Source organism: Aulonocara sp. 'chitande type north' Nkhata Bay, linkage group LG23 (assembly GCF_057382095.1).
Source record: "Aulonocara sp. 'chitande type north' Nkhata Bay isolate Kocher_YH1m ecotype deep benthic linkage group LG23, A_spYH_male_GT1.1, whole genome shotgun sequence".
NCBI classification, from domain to species: Eukaryota; Metazoa; Chordata; class Actinopteri; order Cichliformes; family Cichlidae; genus Aulonocara; species Aulonocara sp. 'chitande type north' Nkhata Bay.
The window spans coordinates 2,146,397-2,171,471 of NC_141365.1; the positions used below are offsets into that span (position 1 = coordinate 2,146,397).

The 25,075-nt window shown below is 45.1% G+C and overlaps 3 protein-coding genes across 7 annotated transcripts; 1 reads left to right on the forward strand and 2 right to left on the reverse strand.

Moving 5' to 3' along the window:
• Positions 1 to 298: 298 nt before the first annotated feature.
• ccdc181 (coiled-coil domain containing 181) lies at positions 299 to 18,812 on the reverse strand. Of its 4 annotated transcripts, none has more exons than XM_086281578.1 (6): positions 18,674 to 18,812; positions 3,284 to 3,399; positions 1,905 to 2,918; positions 1,653 to 1,820; positions 1,345 to 1,505; positions 299 to 1,041 (listed from the first exon to the last, which is right to left on the reverse strand). In XM_086281578.1, exons 2-6 carry the CDS (start codon positions 3,386 to 3,388, stop codon positions 870 to 872), a joined length of 1,620 nt encoding a protein of 539 aa, XP_086137704.1. In that variant the 5' UTR covers positions 3,389 to 3,399; positions 18,674 to 18,812; the 3' UTR covers positions 299 to 869. The 4 variants fall into 4 exon arrangements, with proteins under 4 accessions (XP_086137704.1, XP_086137706.1, XP_086137705.1 ...); XM_086281580.1 differs by lacking the exon at positions 18,674 to 18,812 and adding an exon at positions 4,783 to 5,003 and having other exon boundaries at positions 3,177 to 3,399; XM_086281579.1 differs by lacking the exon at positions 18,674 to 18,812 and adding an exon at positions 4,783 to 5,002 and having other exon boundaries at positions 1,674 to 1,820.
• cpox (coproporphyrinogen oxidase) lies at positions 8,103 to 14,638 on the forward strand. Its single transcript, XM_086281581.1, has 7 exons — positions 8,103 to 8,791; positions 8,902 to 9,045; positions 9,124 to 9,234; positions 9,339 to 9,480; positions 10,305 to 10,523; positions 13,824 to 13,928; positions 14,026 to 14,638. The coding sequence occupies exons 1-7, from the start codon at positions 8,230 to 8,232 to the stop codon at positions 14,108 to 14,110; spliced, it is 1,368 nt and encodes a 455-aa protein (XP_086137707.1). The 5' UTR covers positions 8,103 to 8,229; the 3' UTR covers positions 14,111 to 14,638.
• prrg1 (proline rich Gla (G-carboxyglutamic acid) 1) lies at positions 14,961 to 20,301 on the reverse strand. 2 transcript variants are annotated; one of them, XM_086281582.1, is made up of 4 exons: positions 20,195 to 20,301; positions 19,548 to 19,588; positions 18,674 to 18,834; positions 14,961 to 17,080 (listed from the first exon to the last, which is right to left on the reverse strand). In XM_086281582.1, the coding sequence occupies exons 2-4, from the start codon at positions 19,555 to 19,557 to the stop codon at positions 16,619 to 16,621; spliced, it is 633 nt and encodes a 210-aa protein (XP_086137708.1). In that variant the 5' UTR covers positions 19,558 to 19,588; positions 20,195 to 20,301; the 3' UTR covers positions 14,961 to 16,618. The 2 variants fall into 2 exon arrangements, with proteins under 2 accessions (XP_086137708.1, XP_086137709.1); XM_086281583.1 differs by lacking the exon at positions 20,195 to 20,301 and adding an exon at positions 19,668 to 20,185.
• Between the last annotated feature and the right edge of the window lie 4,774 nt (positions 20,302 to 25,075).

Consider the following 25,075-nt stretch of genomic DNA (forward strand, 5'->3'; position numbering starts at 1 on the left):
TGTGGTACTTTTACAAATGTACTCGAGCTCAAAAATGACGAACAAGAAACTCCACCAGGGCCCTGCTACAGAAACCAGGGTCAGTAAACTCTGAGCTTGTGCTTCCCGCTGATCAGAACTGATCATGATTCACCATAGCAGGGAATCCACCCATCCATCCATCCATCTACCCATCCAAACAGCCATCCACCCACCCACCCACCCACCAATCCATTCATCCACCCATCCCCCCACCCACCCATCCATCCATCCACCCACTCATCCATCCAGCCACCCACCCATCTACCCATCCATCCAGCCATCCATCCATCCATCTTCCCAGCCATCCACCCACCCATCCATCCATCCATCCATCCATCCACCTACCCATCCAGTGGACTGAGTCATATTTATCGTAAAAAAGAAAAGAGGTGGACAGAAAAGTGTCACTGAGATATTTAGCAGACAGCTGCCTTACTGACCACAGAGTCAGCATGTTACAAACATGTAGCCAACAGATTTTGAGTTGTTAATAAATCTACAGTGTGTGCTGATCACATCCACGATCCAAGGCTGGTTGATTCTGAAAGCACTCGTGTTAAATGCACCACTAAACTAAACCTGGTTTCATGTGCATGTTAATGCATTCTGCTACACACTTTGATATTAACCCTATCAATGAGGAAATGAAACAGTGTGTTGGGGGGAGTCAGAGTTTCAGTTAACCCTCTTTCTGGAACAAATAACCTGGATTTCGCTCATCTCGTGTTTAACAAACTTGGGAGTTTATACCTGCTTTCTGTAACGAGCCCGAGTCCTTAGTTTGAGTTTGTGGGGACCCTGATTAGAGGTAACATGTGGCTTTGGTCGGCGTGCCGGGTTGGTTCGGCTCAGAAGCGGTAGGCCAGCTGTTCAGTGACTCTGAACGGTTTGCTTTCACTGGCGGTGCACATCAAGTCCCTCATGCGCCGCGCACGCCGCTCCTCTAACACCAGCCTGCGGGAGTGCTCTCGGGCCGCCTGCTGCTCCGCTCGCTTCTCCGTCCGCTTTCGCTTCAGCCACCTGAGGGAGGAAAAAGGTATCTGTCAGTCAGCTGATACTTCCAGCACGCTTTCAGAATATTTGCCCTTTGTAGCCAGATGAGGGCTGCATCATTAGCCTGCTTTTTATTATTAATATTGTCTAAATGTAACTTTACTCCTGACAGGATATAAATCAACGAACCAAAATTCAACCTGTAAATCTTTAACTTCACCTTAGAGCAGAAACAAGCGGTGACAGACGTGATTGTCTCTACTCTTACGTGTGCCAGGAAGTCATCATATGAAACTTTCTGCAGGTTACGAAGTTTAAAAGCAGACGTACAGTTTGAAAGCCTCGTCGCACTCCTCACGGCTGTGTAACAGGTACCCACTGTCCTCCTCCAGCCTCTTGAACTCCACCAGCTGCCTCTCCTTGTGCTGCTGCTCCTGCTTCCTCTGAAGCCATGACCTGAAGGCCTCCTCCGGGTCCGGGTTGGAGTCTCTCTAACGGGGGACGCAGAAGCAGCGTATTACCATCGTCAGTCGGGTCACTTTTACCGGACACTTTCTTTGTATTGCATCAAAGTTTAAGACACGGAAAGTGTTGGGGGGAAAAGTGGTCCTCGTGTAGCGACTGTGTTATGAGCTTACTGTGCCCCCGTGTGGCCATACTTGACAATTCATTCTCTCGATTTCCTGGGCTCTGTGGATCCTTCTCTCCTCCTGAAGCTGCTCTTTCTTCCTCATCAGCCAGGCTTTGAAGGCCAGCTCGTTCTCCTGCCTCTTCAGCTCTTCTTCCTCACGCCTCCTCTGTTCTGCCTGAGAAACATAATAACTGTGAAGAAATGTAGCAACCATAGCCAGACCTTTTTTTGAAATGACCTAATTCGCTGCATTTCCTACCTCTCTGGCCAGCCTCTGCTTCCTCTCCTGGATCTTCTGCAGCTGCTCTTTCTGCTGTGGGGTCAGGGTGTACGTGGCCTGGCTGGGTGTCTCCGTGGCAGACTGCACCCGCCTCTTGCTGCTTTTCCTCTGACTGCCTCTCTGACTCTGGCTGGCTGAGCTAGGCCTGCTCTTTGGTTGTGCTGGAGGTCTGGGGGCCCGAAGGTGATCTATTGCCTGTGGAAACAAGGAGGAGGCAGCCCGAAGGCGAGGAGAAGAGGAGGAACTGTGGATCTTAACAGAGTTTACATTTTGCTCCTGAACACGAGGCGAGGAGCGTGAACTGTCACTGAAGTTGTTCGCTAAAGGAGGGAAAAGGGCTTGACTCTCCACCTCTTTTAGGCTGACCAGGTCAAACTTCCCGTCCTTCTCCACAAGGACTCTGCCCTCCTTCATCCCCTGGCCTCCCTCGCTGCTCTCCCCAGCCCTGCCAGAACCTCCTTCAGAACTCCTGCTTTCATTGCGAGGTGAAATCTTTAGCTCGGACAGCTTTCCCGACACTTCAGTATCTGCCGGTGCATCCTCAGCTCTTTCCTTGCTCCCATTTTTCCCCTTTACTTCATCGCTGCTGCCATCTCTCTCAAACTGCAGCGGAGGCACCACCAGGTCCACCAATGTCTCTTTAAAATGCAACCGCCTCCGTCGTGTCATATCTGGCACTTCCTGATCCTGCAGCTCCCGGTTAGCCTGCTGGATCTTCTCGAGGATGTACTTCTTCTCCTCGTCTGTTTGGTCATCCATCCCTGGAGGAGGTGGGGCTGTAGGTGATGACTTACTGGGACTGTCCCTGTCTGAGTCATACTCCAATGGTTCCATGGGAGATGGCCACCTCTCTTCATCTTCTTCCAGTTGCTCTGTTTTGTTGTCTCGCTTTGTTTCCTTGTAGTTATTCTCCTTTCCTTTCATTCCCTGTCGTTTCTCACCCTCCTCCAGTTCTTTGTCAATGTCTGCCTCTATGTCCTCATAGTCAGAGCCCTGTGGGGGATAAGACAGACGTACTTTGCATGCATTAATTAAGTCTGCATGTAAATGAAGGTGCAACATCAATACTGAGCAACAGATAACAGGTATGTTTTATTTTGCTCATCAATATTACATCCAGCAGTGGAACAGTGAAAGTATGCCGCTGCATTTCAGCAGCATAGGTTTCACATCCAAACTCGGTGTGCCAGGTCTGGTAACTCAACACTGCTCGCTGTCACACTTTCACAGAGCAGGCTCAGGTATACACACCTCATTCAGCCTGCAGCAAGTAGAGCAGCATTCAGATATATACTGCATGCTAAAAAGGAAAGAAAGATTAGAAAGACGAGATGCAGGAGATGTAATGTCAGACCTACCTGGTCCCCGCTCCGGCCTTCCTCACTGATCAGCCAGTCCAGATCTTTCTCAAAGTCGTCCTCGTACTCCTCCTGAGTCTTTGTGCAAACTGTTTCGCTCATCATCTACCACCGAACTGAAAGAGGGGACGGAAGGATGTGACGTAATGCTTATAAAAGTTTTTCTCCCTGCACACACTCACACTGTAGCACCCAAAGAAAGTGAAGTCAAGCCTGAGACAGCACAGTGACGATGCGATCATCGCTGTAGACCGTGGAGATCACCTGTGCAGCCCAACCACACCTCAGGTTTAAAATCACTGATGATTATTTTCTGCTCACTGTTTTCTGTGAGAGGGTGACTTGGCTTCAAGAGAAAAGTAGCTGTTTTATATTATTCATTGAAGTCTAATAAGTACAGATCACAGTGCAGAAAACACCCTGCAGGATACATCTGGGATTACACGGTGAGCATCTTTCCTGTAGAGTAAAACGTGCATTGTTCTCAAACTTGAGGATTAAATTTCCCTTGATTTAAATCTTAGTATCTGACCTGCTGTTTATGATGCTGCATTTGTGTGGATTGTGTTGTTATATTGTTTTTATCTGCTGGTTGTGTTCTCGGGTTTCTCTTGTAGTGTTTAATCACAGAGAGGCTGCCACCAACAGGTTGGATGATTTCTTGACTGGTGCTTAATACATGAGACAAAAAGTGCATAATCATAGTCTTCCTCATTAAATACATTATTTGTGGTGATCACACAGAAACCTGAATAAATCCAGTGTCCCTCTATAATATGTGCTGTTTATTTTATGCCGAAATATAACAGTAAAGGTCAGAAAACAAAGGAGGTACATATCAGCACAGATAACCTTATTTACCCAAGTGTAGGAACATGACATCCAGCCAATGATGGCTGATGTCCAACGACCTGGGCACCACTAACAGCTCGTTAACATTAAGTATAAAGAATAATGCAAAGATCAGCACATAGAGGCAGACCGGCGTTATTCACAGCGGGCCTGTGCTTTAAGAAAACTAACAACAGACAATCCAAAAGAAATATATTTCTGTGTTGCAGCGTTTGTGAGCACCTGTATTTGCCATGTTATGGCAAAAACTCCATCACAGCCACTTTTAAGTGGGTTCATTTATATGTTAGGTATAAATCTGTAGCAGGGCTTTGTGCCCATCTCATGTATTAGATCAAAGTTGAATAGCTGTCAAAATCTACAATTCTTTTTGGCTTTAATACCTATATAATATCCCTCACTTGCTAACATCTATAGATTTATACGCGCTTTTGATTCAGTGCATGTGTGTTTGGGTCACAGCCGCTTCCACCAGGCAGCTTAAAACACAGAAACAGAGTCGAGTCGTCTTTAGCTTTTACTTTATTTGTTTCAATCGCTTTATAGCGTATAGAGGGCAGGCTGAGAGCAGACTGGACCCAGTCGGATTACATCGATCGGTTTTAAAGCAGCAGTGTAAAATGTGACAACAGTGATGTTAAACTCACCAGCAGCAGCTCTTCCTGTTTCAGTAAAACAACAAATCGACCGTCTAACTGGCCTGCGTAGTCCCCGCCGGCCTGTGGAGCAACACCTGTGCACATAATCTGCTTCAAGCCTCTCCACGGCCCCTAAAAGGTTTAATAGACACGTCGTCATAGAGACCAGCAACACGCTTTACACATGCGCATGCGCACGCCACCTGCTAAACGCATTCACAAAAAAGAAAATCTCCATGAACACAGCGTAAATGGTAAATGGTAAATGGCCTGTATTTATATAGCGCCTTACTAGTCCCTAAGGACCCCAAAGCGCTTTACATATCCAGTCATCCACCCATTCACACACACATTCACACACTGGTGATGGCAGCTACATTGTAGCCACAGCCACCCTGGGGCGCACTGACAGAGGCGAGGCTGCCGGACACTGGCGCCACCGGGCCCTCTGACCGTTTATCGTAAACATGAGGGAAAAGCCAGGGGGTGTTAAAAGACCGTAAATATTGAATAAAGTAAAGTTATTAAATGAGTTATCTGTTCCTCCAGGCTGAGGTCGATTAAATTTAAAGCACTATAGATAAACTGAGTCCTTTTGTGCGAGTCTTTCCATTATTGCACATTTTTATGACTAAACAAAACTAAAGCGCACATTTGAGCCCGGATAGGCTGCACTTAGAAGATTGCCTCTTTATCTACGGTGAGAATAAAAAAACAAACCAATTCCAAAAATGTCAGGACGACGTGTAAAATGTAAACAAAACCAGAATACGAAGAGTTTAAACACTGATATGTTTTCTGTGTTATGTTCTGAATAAAACTTGGGTTTGTGAGATTCGCGAGTCTTTGCATTACGTTTTTATTTGCATTTTATACGTCGTGACATTTTTTTATTTAAGTTTGGGTTTTATTAAAGAATAAAAAAGGCAGGCAAGTAAAACAAAATCAGGCAACAGATGAAAGATTAAAAAGTGTCAAGAGGGCAGAGAAAAGAGAAAATTTACAAGGAAGTCATTTATCTCCAACCACCTCTCTGATAAGAAGTATGTGTACAACACATCAGTGTAAATGGTTAGCACAGGTTAAAGTAAGTAACTCTAGACTTTCACCCCAAAGTAGTTTAAAAAACTTGGAAGTTATACTTTTGCATGCTCTCATTTGTTTATAACAAGCCTTGTGATTAAAGGGTGAACCTTTGCAAAGATGTTTCTCAAAAATGAAACAACTGAAAGGAGCCTTCAGCAGGAAGTGTTGTGGCAGCAATGCTGCAGATGCTGGTGAATGATTCAGGACTTTATAAAAACGAACACATTATATGATGTGTTTACTTTTCAAAAGTAAATTTCGTATTTCTTTATGTATGAGTCAATAAAAAAAACACTCGTGGATGATTAGAATCAGCAACAGTGCACACTACGTGGGTACAAGTTTCTGCCTCTTTGCAGCAAGAGAGCTCGATTTTATCAAGCTAGCAACTGGATATATATACTTAATAATAATGTCACAGTATTAAGCATTAGTAAGGTATTAGTAAGTGTTTAATTCATCATTTATACATCATTACCCAGTATGTCATTTATAAATACAGATATGTTTATCTCTCTGTTACTGTTACACCCTGAATGACTATATTTTAATCATAATCGTCGTCATCACCGTATTCCCACTTTGAATATGTATTTTATTTTATTTATTACCTTCCTTTATCTTCCCCATGCCTCTGCCTTGTCTCCACCCTTCCCCTAACATTTTTCCATCTACCCCAGCCTTCATCCATCCCATCTCTTTACCTCTTATCTGTCCACCTCCTCATAACCCCTGTTTTTTCTTTATTGCCCCCACCCTCTTTATTACCTTTCTACCTTTCCTGTGTCACTGTCAGACCCTTTCTTTTCCCGTTTACTCCCAACTGCCTCTTCTTTAAGTGCGGAGAAACACTGAAGCTCCACAGAACTGACCACCTCCAACAGTGCAGCTCAGTGTGTCAAAACCCTGAACACAAACTTTACACTAATCCGAAACTCTTTCGTTGTTACAGATAATGATAAAAATGTATAAGAAGGGAAGCCATAGAGCCTGGGGATTTTACATCCAGAAATGTTGTGTAAAACCAGACACGTTATAATTAAAAAATACTGAAGAAGAAGATATGATAGGGAGTCTGTACGCACAATGCCAGGACGATCAAACCAGTTTAGATGGATGAAAAAAATTTAATCATTACTTGTTATACTTTTTTCTTTTTCTTGATAAGAAAAGCGGGGATCCAGAGCAGAGATTTGTAATAGTTTTAAATCAGTTTGATCTTATGTTTGTAGGAGCAGTGAAACTTCTGTCAGTGTGAAAATGTTTAACAACACATTTATTCCTGCATTTATCCTAATATAAGAAAAAGAAGTGCTATTTGAACAATATGTCTTTTTTGCACACGATAAACAAATGATGCTATCAGCATGGCTCTCTGGGCTTAAATTGTAAGAAATTACTCAATTACAGAAAGTTCTGGTAGCTCATTGGCCAGGTGGTGCTGTAATTATTAAACACAAAGTTTTTGCTAATTTTCAGAAGCATCCACTTTTAAAATAAAGAAATAATTATAAATATATATAAATATTTCTATAGTAGATGGTCCAAAAAATGTTTTTTCCCCATCTTTTTCTTAATTACTTTGGTGTAGTTTGAATGGCCATGGTGGTGTTTGTCAGTAGAAAAAGCTGTTAAACTTATGAAAGTACAGTTAGAAGTCCAAACTGCCTCCCATCACATTTTCCAAAGACATCCAGTGGGCCATACTGGAGTTTGTGGTGGGCCTATTCTGGCCCTTGGGCCCTATGTTTGACACCCCAAGCTAGGGAATCAGCTTGTTTTATATTTCGACTCACTGATAAAGAGTAATGCCTGATTTACACTTCTGCTGCAATTCTAAGTCATAACTTATGAAGTAAGCACAAACTCCTTTTAACGCTCCCCGATAAACTTCCATGTAACCGGATGTGCACCTCCCAGGATATGTAACATGTAGCCCGCAATGACCTGAAAGCTGTAGGAGGTTGCAGCGTTAGGGTTAAATGGGGTTTCCGGTTACGTCGTCGAAGTTAAGACGAAGATTTCCCGCAGAAGTCTAAAAAATCAATCAATGTTATGAACAATCGTATGAGAAACAGAGGTCCTTAAATGCCTCCCCAAACAGAGAAGTCTTTGAATGCAACGTTTGTGTGGCGCACTGAACTCTGGGTCTTGGAGTTTTGTGTAGGCATGCATCATTCTGAGCCCCGCACCGCGATAATGGAGAACGACATTTCCCATGTTGCGTTTATCTCCTTTGACAAACCACGCCCCTTCATCTAAGACATGCCTGATATCACGTAGGTGAAACTTCTGACACAGTTTTAAGTTGGTGGTGAGAACACAGTGACAGGCCGGACACACGGACAGAGAATCGTGTCTTGTCCACAGATGGCCACCATCGTCTTTTACTCGGTGAACAAAACGGCTCACAGCGCCGCGAGACGATGTTTAACTTCTCCGTTAAAGGGGCTCGCTAGTGCCGGAGAGTCCGTTTCGCGGCTAGCCTCCACTCACAGTCGGTCAGTGCCTTTGCTTCCGGGAACGAGATGGTTTTCGAGGGGTACCGGCGTGAGGTTCATGTCCCATGGGACCGCAGGCAGGTCCGGGAATACCAGGAGGGGAGCCCTGGCGCTCAGCGGAGCCGCAGCAGTAACAGCGGCGGCGGCCGTAGCGGGGTTTCTAGCTAACACTGACCACTTCCAGCGCGCAGAGATGGCAACGAGGGTCCCCCGAGCCGCAAAGGAGACGGGGGAAGAAGCGGACATTCTTCAGAGGTGCCGGGGCTTCATGTCTCCGCCGGTGACTGACATTAGTGTGCTGCAGGGGAACAAGGACGAGATGCGTACGAAGATGGAGATGCTGATCATGGAGACTCAGGCCGACTTCTGCAAAGCCCTGGAGAAAGTGGACGGTGGGACGTTCAGGGTTGACCGGTGGAAGAGGAAGGAAGGTGAGGCGCTTCTGCCTGACATAAAATATCCACGTACAGCGTAACAGAGTGTAACATGATTATATTTGCTTAAAGAAGAACCAAAAGTAAACAGACTGTGTCTGTGTCAGGTGGTGGAGGCATCAGCTGTGTGATGCAGGACGGAAAGGTGTTTGAGAAGGCGGGTGTTAATGTGTCGGTGGTGTTTGGGAACCTGACAGAGGAGGCGGCGAAGCAGATGAGGAGCAGAGGAAAGGTCCTCAAAGGGAAAGATGGTGAGTTTTGACTACTGCGATTTGTGTTCTTGAACACAGCGGTTTAAACTTTAATATTGGTATCTTTATTTTTCCCAGGTAAACTGCCATTTGTTGCCATGGGAGTAAGCTCCGTTATTCACCCCAAAAACCCCCATATTCCCACTGTGCACTTCAACTACAGATACTTTGAGATTGAGGAGGAAGATGGTAAGCATTAGGCCTTCATCACATCAGCAGTTGGCTCTCAGTGTCAGTGACACAGCTGAGTGTGGAGTGAATGATAACCCTTGTTTCCTTCTTCCTTGTTCTAGGCACTAAGCAGTGGTGGTTCGGTGGAGGCACAGACCTGACCCCGGTGTATATAGATAAGGAGGATGCCTTTCATTTCCACAAAACCCTGAAGGAGGCCTGTGACAAGCACCACCCACAGCACTACCCCGACTTTAAGAAATGGTACGGTTTGGTTAGCCCCACGCTCGTCCCCTGCACTTGCACGTGCGTCCTTCAGCACGTACGCTGTGTGTGGATTTGCACTGGGTGTATCCCCACTGTGGAGTTATGATAAGAGGAAGTCTTTGCCTAAAATCTGCAGTTGCAGAAAAACCGTTGAAGCAAGACGTTAGTCAGGGATTGACTTCAGTGGGAAATGATGGGTGTGGTTTATCTGATGTTTGCTGTATGAGGTTTTACATTTAAGGAATAATGTGATGTTTTCATAAATATGCCTTTCCTGTTACAGAGACGATTGGCACCCCTCTCATCCACTAAATGTAGCACAGTTTACTGTCTCTACAGACATGCTTTCAGTCGACTTGCTGTTAATTCATTTAGAGCCCATTTGGAGCTTTGATACCTATACTGACGTTTGATGATTTAAAAGTCTGATATATTGGCCGATATTTTTCTTTTTCTCTCAGGAAAAATGGAACATAAACACAATTCATATTTATTTTTAATCCTCACTAAGATATTACTGCTGTTTTGTTGAATCTGCTGAGTTGGTGTGTTTGTGGTGGTCCAAGCAACAGAGAAGTTGCAGAGCTCCCTCTGGTGGACAAACTGGAACATCACTGCTCATAACGTGGTTGAGAGGACATTTTCTCTTTTTTTTAAACGTTTTATTTTACTTTCTAAATTTTCATTACTCGGTCATTATAAATACTGATATCAACATGCAGGCAAATCTGTCTTTCAGACTTCATTTGTCGTATGTCATATATTTGGATATTTATTTGGCCCTGCTTCTGTCTCAGTATATGTTACTGCATGTTGCCCAGGTGTGACAGGTACTTCTACGTCCGCCACAGAGGAGAGACCCGCGGTATAGGAGGAATCTTCTTTGACGACCTGGACTCCCCGAATCAGGAGGAAGTGTTCAGCTTCGTCAAGAGCTGCGCCCGCACGGTGGTGCCCTGCTATCTGCCCATCGTGTACAAACATCTCAATGACTCTTTTTCTGATGAGGAGAAGGACTGGCAGCAGGTTCGACGAGGCCGGTGAGTAGCACCAAACGGTAAATAAGAGAGAACCCATCTGATCAGTTTGATTTTCAGATCTTTGTGGAAGTCTACAAACAAGACTTCTGAGGTCTTCAACAAAGAGCTGTTCGTGCTCGTCTTGGATTTTGCACAAATAATAAAATTCACACATCAACACAGTGACCTTAAACACACAAGTCTTTGTATCATAGAGGAGTCGAAGAAGACTAAAGGGACCGTTTTGAAGTCAGAGTGAGCGTCCTGACACGCAGAAATGTTGCAGAAGAACCTGCAGTGAGCACGTCATGCAAGGAAACGCAGACGTCCTAGAGGTGATGCTGTGCTTTGCAGAGGAAGAAGCTACAGGTCGGATCGACACAAAGCTTTAGTTACAGTTACTGCTGCAGGAGGGATCCACACTAGACACCGAAACAAAGCTTCACTTATTTTTGCACCTTTGCTCATTTTCTACAACAAGTAAAACATCAAAGTTTGATATTATTTTTATTCAGATTTTCCTTTAAGAATATTTGAGCTCAAATAAACACAAAATTATAAAGGGTTCACAGACCAGCTGATCCAAGTCAGCCCGTCCTGTTTTTCAGGCCACACACTTGCAGTGACTGCCAGTCTCAGGTTTAGTCTTCCTTCACTTGTGTGATTGAGCTACTTAATGACTGCAGTGTGGTCTGAAGCTGGAGTGGATCCTGGCAGGGAGTCGCTAACAACACAGAGACTGACTTAAAGGGCGAGTTTGAGAGGGAAGTACATAGCAAGCTGGAAACCAGTAGAGTGATTAGACTGTTCAGATTAGCTCAGTGTGGTATGTGTTGGCACATACAGAAAGCACCTCACAAAACTTGTGACATGACGTAATTCAGCTCATAACTTTCGCACGTCGGGGCAGTATGCGTCACGTGACAGAGCGGCTGTGGCGTGCGAGGCCTGTCGGCAGTCTGGTTCAGCATTTGCTGCCTCGCTACCAACCCGGCATTTCATCTCCGAGGAAGTTATCCCAGAGAAGTAAAGCAAAGGGGCGGATCTAGCAAAGTTTAGCCAGGGGGGCCGATAGGGCATGAACAGGGAAAAGGGGGCACAAAGACATACTTTTCTTTCTTATTCTCATTTAAAATGTCGAGCTTTTAATAAAAAAATTATCTGAATCTTACACCCAAAGTTTTAATCTGATGTATAGAAGTCCATTACTGTATATACACTCAACAAAAATATAAACGCAACACCTTTGTTACTGCTCCCATTCCCCATGGGATGGACGTAGAGACCTAAAATTCATTCCAGATACACAATATAACCATCCCTCCCAAACAGTGGTCACAAATCAGTCCAAATGTGTGGTAGTGGGCACATCTGCTATATTGAGATAATCCATCCCACCTCACCGGTGTGCCACATCAGGATGCTGATCTGACATCATGAGTAGTGCACAGGTGTACCTCAGACTGCCCACAACAAAAGGCCACCCTGGAATGTGCAGTTTTGTCTCACAGCAAAATGCCACAGATGCCACAAGCAATGAGGACGCATGCAATTGGCATGCTGACAGCAGGAATGTCAACCAGATCTGTCGCCCGTGCATTGAATGTTCATTTCTCAACCATAAGCCGTCTCCACAGGCGTTTCAGAGAATATGGCAGCACATCCAACCGGCCTCACAACCGCAGACCTCGTGTAACCACACCAGCCCAGGACCTCCACATCCAGCAGGTTCACCTCCAAGATCGTCTGAGACCAGCCACCCAGACAGCTGCTGGAACAATTGGTTTGCACAACCAAACAATTTCTGCACAAACTGTCAGAAACCGTCTCAGGGACGCTCAACTGCATGCCCGTCGTCCTCATCGGGGTCTTGACCTGACTCCAGCTCGTCGCCGTAACAGACTTGTGTGGGCAAATGCTCACGTTCGATGGCGTCTGGCACGTTGGAGAGGTGTGCGCTTCACGGATGAATCATGGTTCACATTGTTCAGGGCAGATGGCAGCTGAGAATGTCCCAGTTCTTGCATGGCCAGCATACTCACCGGACATGTCACCCATTGAGCATGTTCGGGATGTGCTTGACCGGCGTATACGACAGCGTGTACCAGTTCCCACGAATATCCAACAACCTCGCACAGCCATTGAAGTGGAGTGGACCAACATTCCACAGGCCACAATTGACAATCTGATAGACTCCATGCGACGATGTGTTGCACTGCATGAGGCAAATGGTGGTCACACCAGATACTGACCGGTTCTGGGTCCCCAGACCCCCAATAGAACAAAAAACTGCACATTCCAGGGTGGCCTTTTGTTGTGGGCAGTCTGAGGTACACCTGTGCACTACTCATGAAGTCAGATCAGCATCCTGATGTGGCACACCTGTGAGGTGGGATGGATTATCTCAATATAGCAGATGTGCCCACTACCACACATTTGGACTGATTTGTGACCACTGTTTGGGAGGGATGGTTATATTGTGTATCTGGAATGAATTTTAGGTCTCTACGTCCATCCCATGGGGAATGGGAGCAAAAACAAAGGTGTTGCGTTTATATTTTTGTTGAGTGTAGTAACTGTTAAGTCTAATATACTCTAGTAAGCTATAGTACTTTTTCCTTTGGGAAGGTACCATCTGTGCAGTCTGCAAATCTGTTGAAGGAAGATGTTGAATCTGTTTAATATTTCTTGAAAAATAATTGATTTCTGTGAATTTTCTTTTACACACATGAAATGAAAGTTGATTACGTCGATTAAGCATCACGAAGTGGAGGGTGGGGGTGGTTCCCTAGTTATTTATTTTTTGTGGGGTGTTTTCAACCCTATTAGTTAGGTTGCTTAATATTTCTGCTAAGTACTCTTTAAAATACCAGAATAGGGAGGATGGAGCAGGTTTACGTTTATTAGATTGATCAGTGTTGCTGAACTATGAAATAGTTTTTACACACAGGTTCAACAGAACAGCTTTAGTGTTTGTTTTTTTAAACTTGAGTATGAACTTGTACAAAATGCAGCAAGATATTAATAAAACAGTCGTACTGATTAAAACACTATCGGATTCATATCGGTATTGGCAGATATCCAAATTTATGATATCGGTATCGGACATTAAAAAGTGGTATCGTGCCATCTCTACCACAAACCTGTCACAGTAACAAAGAAAACAAAATGAATAAATACGCATTACAATATTATTCCTGTGAAAGTAAACCCAGAGCATGGGCTGCCTTGGTTTGTTCTTATGTTTTCATACAGCACCTGATCACCTTAAACAATGAACAGGAAGTTTTGAGCCTACAGTGAGGATGTGTTGCTCTGCAGGTATGTGGAGTTTAACCTGGTGTACGACAGGGGAGTGAAGTTTGGCCTGGCCACGCCCGGCTCAAGAATCGAGAGCATCCTCATGTCCCTCCCACTCACCGCAAGGTAAGCTGCTGCCTCTTCAAAGCACTGTTTGCACCTCGCTTGTGTCAACAGCAGGCTGCCCGCGTCGCGTGGTAACAGAATCACTCGTCATCCTCAGGTGGGAGTACATGCACGAGCCTGCCAAAGGCACCCGGGAGGCTGAGATGCTGGATGCGTTACGAAACCCCAAAGACTGGGTGTGACCGGAGCGCCCCTGGGTTTGGACGTCAGTATGGACAAAAACATCTATTTTATAAAGCTGGCTGATCGACCAGCTGGGCAACATTTAACCCTGCTTTTATAATATGGAGCTGCGCTGTAGATGTCTGAAGAGCTTTTTCATTTTGTCAAACGAGCCGTGGTAAAACGGACCCTGAATAATGTCAAACTCAGTTCATGAGCTTGGTGCCATTGCTTACTGCAAGACCAAATAATGTGACTTAATGGGCGACCTCCTTTTCAGGTCAGCTGCACTTCCGTTGTGCTCCTTTAAACGTGTGTGTTTTGTTCTATGACCAGCTAAATGTGGCTCGCTCTGCTCAAAGCTGTTAAAGCCGTCCTCTGCTCGCTTTCAACAAACACCTGAAAAGGACAAACTGAGCCACTGTGTCAGCTCTGCCATCTAATGTTAATAGAAGCTGGTTTCAATGTCCACAATGACTGTTTCTGCCACAAAATGAATAAATGGATATTCGCCACTCTCTGCTGAGGCCCATTCACTTTGTGCTGGTCTTTGATTTGTGGTTAATGAATCACTTTATGGTTTGTTTGAACAGCAGTAAACAATCTCTGACCCACAGAGGACGAATGTGAGTCACAGGCCAGGTGGAAACAATCTGTCTTTTTCTAGTTTCTTCTGTTCCTTTAAAATAAAGTGAAGCTCACACTGGATACATCTGTATCCTTGGTAAGAATCTCACTTTGTGAGCGCCTGGAAAACCACCAGGCGATGAATAATTTGTCCCTTTGTGAGTGATGATGGTAACAGTGCGGGGGGGCAACAAGTGCTCACCCAAACAAACTGAACATGTTCTCGAGACGCTGAAAGATTCATGCAGCGAGTTTTAAATATTTTATTACAAATTAATTCAAGCTTTTGCACAAGTGAAAGATTTATAACAAGCTCCTTACTTTTAGTGTTATGTAACGTGTTTTTCCTCGATAAGGCTTTGTAAAAACAGGGTTCGGTTAAGTAACAGTACAACAAGTGGCCGAACCAAAATTGCTACCTCTACCAGCACGAGTCAGCTCAGTGTCGCAGCGAGTGCTGAGGCTCAAAGGTCACGCTGCAAACGTTCAGTGCTCTGCTGCGTGACAGTGATCAGCATTAGTGACGACATATTTGGCTTTAGAGTGTATGCAGCAGCAGCAGCGTTTCATATAGACCGAGCACTCTGAGGATTACAACATCATTGTTACTGCTGAGTGACACAGCAAACGTGAAACAGACTGTCCTACTTTCCATGAAACAGCTCATTCTGAGCTTCGCCCCTTCATTATTCACAACCGACTGTACTACGGTTACATCAGCACCGGTGCAGTCACTGGCCTTTAAGCTTTAAAAAATGCCTCCCCGTAATGTTTGCACACAGATACACAGTTACATAGATACATTACTCATGCTAAACATAGACTTTATCCACGGTGACTGTAAATACAGAAGCTTCCCCTGACAACCCGTCTCTGCTGCTTTCTGCCCCACATTTATGTGCAAGTCAGTAACTGTAGCACAGCTGCAGCTTCACATCCAGGAGGTCCGTTTGGGAAGGAGGGCGTTCCACAGTTAAAGCAGCTGTCAGAGGCCCCACTAGTGTTCATGGGCCAGTGAGTCCTGACCATTAAATCAAATTAGACAGTACGGAGACACCTCTAACCTCACGAGGACAGCATGAACTACAGGCGTTACCGAAATATAAGCAGGTAATGACGCATAACTGCCCTCCTTCCCTTAACCCTTTGTGTTTACTAAAGATGGACCAATGCTTTGGTTTGGCGTGTCACCTCATGGTTTAAGGCATATTAACTGAGTCATTTCTGTAACTGGGAGACACCTGCTGCTGCCTATCTTGGCCAGGTTTCCCTTGAAAAAGAGGTTTTTAATCTCAGTGGGATCTTCCTGGTTAAATAAAAAAATATATATTATGCCTTGACATCTGTTTACTGTTTACAGGTAAAACCCTCATTGGAGCCACATGCAGGCTCCCGGCCCACCACGAGAGACCGGCTGGTGAATAATGTCCTTTCTCAAAAGTCTGCATTATGTTCACTTATGATCGAGTCACACACGGCAAATGTACAACCACAAACTTGTGGATGAAGTATTTTTGACAAGGACGTATTCAAAGATGAAAAACAAATGATGTGACGCCGCCCACTCGGGTCTCAAACTGGCATCAGTCGGTACCGAGCGCCACTAAAGCATTGGTCTCACACCTGTGATACAAACCCTGTTTGTGAATCTGTAGCTGTGACACAGCGTGAGGAGAAGCAGCAGCGTGGTATTGCACCGTCACTCGTTCCTTCAACGGTTAGTGCAACTTCTGTTCCAGCACTGATGATTGCATTAGTCCACTGACCAAACAGTTATTAGTGTTTCTGTCGTGTGTGTTGGATTGCAGGGGGGGGCTGGTGAAACCACAGCAGTAGCACTGCTAAACAATAAGTCTTAGTGTGTGTTAGGGCTTTTGTTAGGCTGCTGGTTAAAAACACGTTCACTTCCCTTGGCCCCCACTGACACTAACAGAACTGCTGTTGACTATGTCCTCATACTGTGGGGGAGGCTCAGTCTCTATTTGGACGTCCGTGTGGCCCACAGCCTCTTCGTAAGATGGCGGCGGGTCGCCGGCGCTTCCGCGCCCTGACGTAAACTCTGAGCCTGGATACGCTGGGCTGCTGTGGATGCTGAGTTCTGATTGGTCACCGTGGTATTCCCACCCCCAGTGGTCCATAGAGACCACTGACAAGACGTTGTTGTGATGCGAGAGTCCCATGCTGGGGCTGCGCTGTGAGCGTTTGCGGGAGTGGCAGCGCCACACAGTGATTGCGACGCCGGCGATGATGACCACGACCAGCAGCAGCGGCACAATCAGGTAGAGCGAGTGGATCCCGCCCACCGCCGCCTCCGGGCCTCCAGGCGGACTGCTTTCACGCACATATTCTTCCCAGAACTGCCTCTGCACACAGAACATCCACACTGTCAATAAAACAGCCCAAACGTGCACCCCCCCCCACTGCAAGCGCTTTTTATCCACATTACTGCAACGCAAGGAAACCGACAACAGCACCCAAACAAACAAAAAGAGACCACGTGAGCGCACACATGACCTAGCTCCAGCCTCCACACAATGCTGCACTGGGCTGTTCTTCCTGCTGATCGCAATCACTTTCTGACAAACACCCTCGTTCCGCTCTCGGCACAGGATTTCACTGCTGGACACATGAACGCCACAAAATATCACTTGTAGTTAGAGCGGCTGGCGTGGGTTACTCTCCACCGGTGATGCTGACCTGTGGGATTTAGCTGCAGTGGAAGCCATGTTTTCATGTTTCAAGTTTCCCAAGTGCTTTTAAAAAGGGCGAGCAGTTTCAATTATCCAAACATCCTAGTTTTTTGGATGATCATGTTATTTTACTACCAGGGTCAAAATGATTAGCTCCCCAATGCTAACACGTGTCTTCTTCAGTGAATCTCCCAAGATCCTCCAGACTTGATCACCTTGGCCTAGATCTTCAGGCCCCCCCACAGACTGGCACTGGTGTCAGGGCTCCGTGCAGACCAGCTGTTCTTCACCAGGCATGTTTTGGGTTGTTGTCGTGTTGGAAGACATTAGGACCCAGATTTGCTGCTGGTTGCCTGAGGTTTTCTTTCTAAAGCTTCCTTTCAAGTTCAAGGGATAGCTCAGTAGGTAAAGTGGTCGCCCCATGATCGGAAGGTCGGCGGTTCGAATCCACTTAACGGCTACCCTGAGGTACCCCTGAGCAAGGTACCGTCCCTACACACTGCTCCCCGGGCGCCTGCTTAGTGGGCTGCCCACTGCTTCACTGAGTGAATGGGTCAAATGCAGAGAAAAACAAGTAATTTCCCCATGGGGATCAATAAAGTATCCATTATTATTATTTCCTTCTTTCTTCGCGATTCCTTCCATCCTGAGACTCTCTGTTTAAAGTGGGCTGAAGCATTCCCACGGCATAATACTCCCACCCCCGTGTTTCACTGTGGAGCCAGCGCTCTTTGGTTGTACACCTCTCACTTCTCTCTCCAAACATAAGCATCGTCTCTGCTTTCTACTCTGGAAACTCTGTATGCTTTCTCAACTGATAGCTCAGACCCTCGCTGAAGTTTTTATACTGAGTGAAAATAGGAAAATAACCTTCAGTTTTATCCTGATTCTAGAAGCTCTGAGCATTACCAAGTTAAATCACATCATTTCCCAGCAGTGCTTTGTGCGGTGGCACGATAAAAAGGTCTATTTTTCCAGAAGGGCGAATAATACTGACCCCGGTCAAACTAATCTGAAACAGTTCTGTTATTGTGCACAAACATGCTCTGTTGAAGAAGCACCCGGGAAAGACTTTAAATTTCATAGGTGGGCTAATAATTTTGTCCTCATCTATAAGAATCAGGAAAACTTTAAGCTGTTTATTTCCAGCACTCCACAAATGTGCCCCAATGGGAAATGATTTCCTGTTAAAGAAAAACGACGCGTGGTTCATGTTGGAGTTCTGATGTGCACTGTGTGATGCGACACGCCTCCTCATCCTCTCACCGTCTTCTCTTCGTTCTCAAAAGCTTCCCGGGCCTCCTCATAGGTGCAGGTCTCCTCCCGACACTCCCTCTGGATGTTACCCTGCTTTATTTCCTCCAGAAAAAAGTTGGCCCTGCGCAGCCTCCGCAGGACCGAGTGGGCCGCTTCTGCTGGCAGGAACACTGAAACGAGTGGAGGAGGGAGGAAGCAAAGACAGGAGCGAGTAGGGGAAAGAAAAAAATGCATTAATCAACAAGCAGAGACAGGAAAGGAATGAAGATGACAGGAAAGTGAGGGCGAGTCAGCAAGCAGAACAGCATGGGGGAGGAATTTAGACGGCATTGAAAGGGCGGCAAAAAGGAAAGAGATGCTGGGAAAAGAATAATGAGGAAAATGGGGAGAGGAGCGAGGTGGGGACTGAAACAAAGGCAGCCGAGCCGAGCGCTGGTCAGTGCCCACATTTCTACATAAAGACAAAAGCTCCTTTGATTTAGGCATCCGTCCCTCTGCCAAATAAAAGAAACTGGAAGAACGGACTTGAAGAGACAAGGTGGCTCTCTGTTTCTCACACCCAGAATATAAACATAAACTCCCCCAAGGAAACAGTCAGATGCCACAACATGCCCAAATTAACAAGTAACGGCTGTCTGACTCATAACTTCGGGAATGGGATCAGCAAAAGGCTTAAAAGCAGAAAAAAGGACAAAGAGCAAAATCCAAACAGGAATTTCCCCCCGGACAGAATGGGAATTGTTACTGTGTCAACAAGGGGGGGCACTGCAGTGGTTTAGTAGCATGGACAATGAGGAAAATCAACACAATGGAACAGGAAAAACAAGCGAGAGTAGGAAAAAGAGGAATCCGTGTTTCCGTCTCTGCTTGTGGGTAAACTTACCACTCCCCATGATTCCCGCGGGTCTGTTTGGGGGGGTTTATCTGCAGAAAAGCAAACAGGCATTAAGCTTCAGTTTGAACCTGCTGATGGAGTAAGATGACAGTTAACAAGAACTTCCACCTCAGCAGCTACACCCTTCCTTTGGTCCTACTTAAAGACGAGCAGCACGGTTTCCAAGCTCCTTCTCAGACACCACATCTCTGCTGTTCTCACACAGACCGACGTTTTCTAACAGGGACACGGTAAAGGGCGTCGTTACGCCATGACCACGAGACATCCGTGGCTGAAGTGACAGCGACCAATGGCGGCTGCCGTCCAGCGCTCCGCACGGATCCAAAAATAGATGACCATCAGCACAATCATCCATCACAAAGCGCCTCCGCCCCAAACAGCCACCGGGGACACGGCGCTGTGCTAACGGTCTCTATCGGGTTAGGTTAGCTTCGGTGGTGTGTGGCTGAGCGGGTTAGTGTCCTGGCAGGTCGATTAGTGGGCTCACGGAGCCTTCACCTTTAAATTCAATCTGGCCATCAACACAGGATCCAAACAAAGACTTCCCGGGAGAGAGTCCCGCCAAACGCTACGGGCTTCACTGCTTCTCGAAACCGCGTGTTGCTGCAAACACAACGCCTATCGCTGCGACTTACCTTTTTTCGTCCCCAAATATGCGCATTAGCGACCGTTCGTCTCCTCCGCTGCCCGAAAGATTTGTTGTACAAACTGCGCAGGCGCACAAGTCTGTTTGGTATCGCGGCTTCACGAACTGCCCCGAGTTAAAGAGACACACCGCCGTTAGCACGAAGAATAGCAGGTAAATGTGGAAAAAATAACTAAAGATACATAAATGTAACCAATAATCTAATTATGCAAGTTAGTTCACAAATAGGCCACCCAATAAAAATCAAAGGTCATCGATGAAAGGCGGCAGTTCTTGCTTTCTCCATCCTCCGCAGGGTTAATTAAACGAAGCTAAAATCGTATGTGACAAAAAACATAAAGAATAATGAAAAATAATGAAACTATTTTGTGAACTTGGAAAACTAGCTCAAATAAAATAAAATAAAATAAAGAGGAAATATTCGTAGTTTTAGGTAAAACATTTAAATCTTATATCTAACATTTTTCACGTTTCTGATAAGGCTTTGATTGACATGTTTATTGAGAGTTTGGACGTCTAAGACTGAGTCAGCTGCTTAGATCTTTCCGCACGACAATAAAAAGACTGAAACTAACGAAAACCAAACCTACATGCCTTCAAATCACAGACGCTAAAATGAAACTAAGCAGAACAAAAAGTGAAAGAAAATATTTAAATAGAATAAATCGAACCCTTGCTATTGTAACCGTGTGTTCTTGCGTGCCTGACAAAGAAAGGTAAAGGAAAGAAAGACGTCCAAGTCATTAACTTACTCGCTCCAGCTCCTGCAGCCAAATACAAACAGGGGGGGTTAGCTCAGCCCATCACAACTTCCAAGCTAGCCAGAATTATATATTCAGCGTTAACGGCGCCTACAACACATTTGTGGCACACACATACTACACATTTATCTAACAAAAACAGGCACAATGATGACAATAAATGAACTAAAATAACAATCAGAAACATCAGGGTGGCTAAATATACGTTATATGTGTGTTGTACAGTGTTAGGAAAGCAATGACGCCAACCGCTCCCACAGGAGAATTGTAGAGGCCAAAGGGGTACACTGTATTTCAAACCCAGTGGGAGTTTCCCCCCAAAGAGGGACAAAGGACCCCCTGATGGTCCTCTTTGGGGGGAAACTAACACTGGGTTTAAATCTGGGACTCTCCACCAGTTAGAACTGAAGAAGCTTCTCGGATGAGAGGTGAAACGTCTTCAAGCAACTTAAAGAAGTCCAGACGCTTTTCTTTCCAAGCTCCTTAGACTACGATGACCTGGATCACTGAGAACCTTCACAGAGACCTTCTGTTTGGTTTGAGATTTTGGGACGTTAATATTTGCCAAGCTGAGACAAATTTCACTTCAAATCTCAGATAGTGAGGATGATTCTAAAATGCAGATCCAGAAAACCATCCTCTTTCACACACCTAGTCAGTTTTGAAGATTAACAATGGCTAACACTGAGCAGTGCTGATTTTCTAACTCTGGAAAATAACTCAAAATGTTAGAAAATCAGCACTGCTCAGTGTTAGCCATTGTTAATCTTCAAAACTGACTAGGTTACTTTTAAACATATAACAGTGTGGACCCATATAGACACTCTCCAGTGTTAATTTAACACTGGAGATTTTGCTGTGCAGCGACGTTAGTATTAAAGAATATATTTATCTCTAGCGTTTGCCTGACATTTCATTTTTTGCTCACGTCACCACATTTTCCAATTCCTCGTGGCAGAGGAAGATACAGTTGTTCATTTCACTTTGTTTCCACATGGTTTCCCTCGTGCTCAGTGTTCTGTGTCAGTCATCAGTTCAATCTAAGCATTGATATTTTGTGCCTTAGACGTGCAATCAAATATGCAACTCCGAGCAGTATATTAACACTGATGAGTTATGATGTCGTGTGGTGTGTGTGTGTGTGTGTCTTACCAAAGTGTAGGTCAAATGTTCCTGCCGGCAAAGTCTTTCAACATCATTACTGATGAAAACAGATTGTAATCAGGAGAGGCTGGATGGGTAAATACACACACACACACACGCACGCACGCACGCACACACGCACACACACACACACACACACACAGTACAGTACAGTACAGACCTGCATATAATATCAATGTACTGGTTCATGAAACTTCAAACGTTGTGTTTTATTTTCAGTTTCCTTTCATGCTAACTGCGGTCTATAACCTAAAACTAACAAGGACTCCAACACAGATGCTGATGGTGCATTTCTAATTAAATGTAGCTATGAAGTTAATTTACTCGTCTACGTCTCTCTCAGGGTGCATTTGTGATCAATATGAATTAATTCCAAGATTCGTCCCTGGGGACAAAAATCACTGAGTTCAATTAGAAAGAACACGAGCAGCCTTCTAACCGTAGCTCTGAGTCTGTGTGAGACAGAATAAAGGTTTGTCTCACAGAGTGTTTAAAGTGATACAGTCGGTGTCTGCGCTGTGATCCACAACCTCGCACTGCTCAAAGCACTCTTGATGATGTCATTGTGTGGAGACGTCCTTAAAGTAGTTTTATCAGCACAGCAGCTCCACCTACCAGCTTCTCTGTTTGGGAAGGGCAGCCAATCAGAACAAAGCTGGCCTAAAGGGAGGATGATCTTAAAGCCAAAGTGAATGAACAAAAGCCGAGCCCTCATCTTCCACTTCTGGTGACTGCAGAAGATTTGCTGTGGGGTTCACCGTAGCAGATCATCTGCCTCCATCTCACCCTGTCTCTAGTATCCTATACCGTCACACCAACCTTCTGCATGTCCTCCTTCACTACATCCACAAACCTTCTCTGAGGTCTTCCTCTTTTCCTCTTTCCTGGTAGCTTCATCTTCAACATATTTTGTCCAATATATCCACGACCCTTTCTCTACACATGTCCAAACCCTCTCTGCCTTACCTAAGTACACCTCTTCAGCTGCTTGTTAATGCAAATATCCAATGAATTAATCCCATGGGAGCAACATACAGGCATGTAGACATAGAAACGAAAACCTCCTAAAGTTCAAACTGAGCATAAGAATGAGGAAGAACAGAGGATTTAAGTGACTTTGAGCATGACATGGTTGTTGGTGCCAGACGGTCTGCTGGGATTTTTCCCACATAGCAATATCTGGCATTTACAGAGAATGGTCTGTACACGTCACGCGGCTGCAACTGTGTGATGCTATCATGTATGAACCAAAAGCTGCGGGGAATATTTCCAGCATCTTGTTGAATCTATGCCACAAACGATTAAGACTGATTTGAAGGCAAAAAGGGGTCAAACCCAGTACCACCAAGGTGTACCTAATAAAGTGTCCAGTGAGTTTATATTGAATGGTTATATAATGCAATTTGAACAATGATTTCATATAACATAGAGATCACAGACAGCATCTCAGGAATATTCAGCTATGCTTGTTGGACTTCCTGTATCCTACAATAAAACACACCTACCGTCACACTCACACTATGACATGTATTTAGGCATCCAGTGAAAACTGATGATAAATTGTACACAATACTTTAAATTTGTAAAATAACACACAGTTAAAGAATAAAAATTAGTTAATTATTAGCTCAGATTCTTGCACTAACATGCTGCCTTATGGATGCATTGGGCATCCATTGTTGCAAGAATGTAAACTTTCAGAAATGACTTCTTGGCCTATAATCCGTCAAACATATGTCAAACATGCCTCTCGGGAATAACATCAATGCCTTTTGAGCCAGAAAGAACATTCCTATCACCAGGTAGAAGCTGCAGTCAGTTTTTGGAAAAGTGACTTAAGGGAGTGAAAAACTTAACAAAACAACATTGGAAGGCTGCATCATTAAAAGGTTTTAAGTTGGGGCTTTTATTTGTAAGGTAAAGACCCTACAATGATAAAGAGAAAAGAGAGAAAACTGCACCCAATCAGATGAGCCCCTATGAGCACGCGCTTTGGTGACAGTGCGAAGGAAAAACTCCCTTTTAACCGGAAGAAACGTCCAGCACAAGCAGGCTCAGGGCTGTGACGGGTCCCTGGTGAGGGGAGGGAGACAGGACAAAAGACAAGGTGTCGAACAAAGCCAGGGATTAATAACAAAATACAGAGGGGTGTATAAACACACAGGGCGGGGAGAAAAAACACTCATAGCATCATGGGAAGCCTCCAGCAGCCTAGGCCTTCTGCAGAATAACTGAGGGAGAATTCAGGGTCACCTGATGCAGCCCTAAATATATGCTTCATGAAAAATGTTTTTTTTAAGCCTAAGAGGGTGTCTGGTGCCCAAATCCAAACTGGGCTAAAGCTTAAGTCTCCCATTCTACTTTTAAATATCCTGGAACCACAAGTAAGCCAACAGTCTGAGAACAAAGCGCTCTACTGGGGTGATAAAGCGCTATAAGGAGGTGTGTGTGGTGGACCCAGGTGCGAACACAGGTGAGGAGACGGGAGTGAACTTAAACTGAAAGCGAGCCTTTATTTGGGCTGATATAGAGGGGAGTAGACAAAACATAACAGGGACAGAGAGGCAACTAACCAGAAACCTAAACTGGAAAAACACTAACACGACTGAAAGGGAAAACTATGATCACTGTGAACAGAATGCTGTGCAGATGCATGGAAACTGTGAACCAAATGGCGTGACGAAACAGACATGAACATGACCTGCACGGAACCTCATCGTGCGGCTGCATGAAAAACAACATAAACCAAATGGCAAACACGAACTGCACAGAATCCTGAAAAACACTTAACTTGACCAGAGGGAAGGTACACAGACTAAATACCCACAGGGGTGATCAGGGGAACACATGAGGAAGAACAGCTGCCACACATGAACCTAATGACAGGACAGGGGCACTAAATGCAATGAGCAAGAACACCAGAGCCTTTCAAAATAAAACAGGAA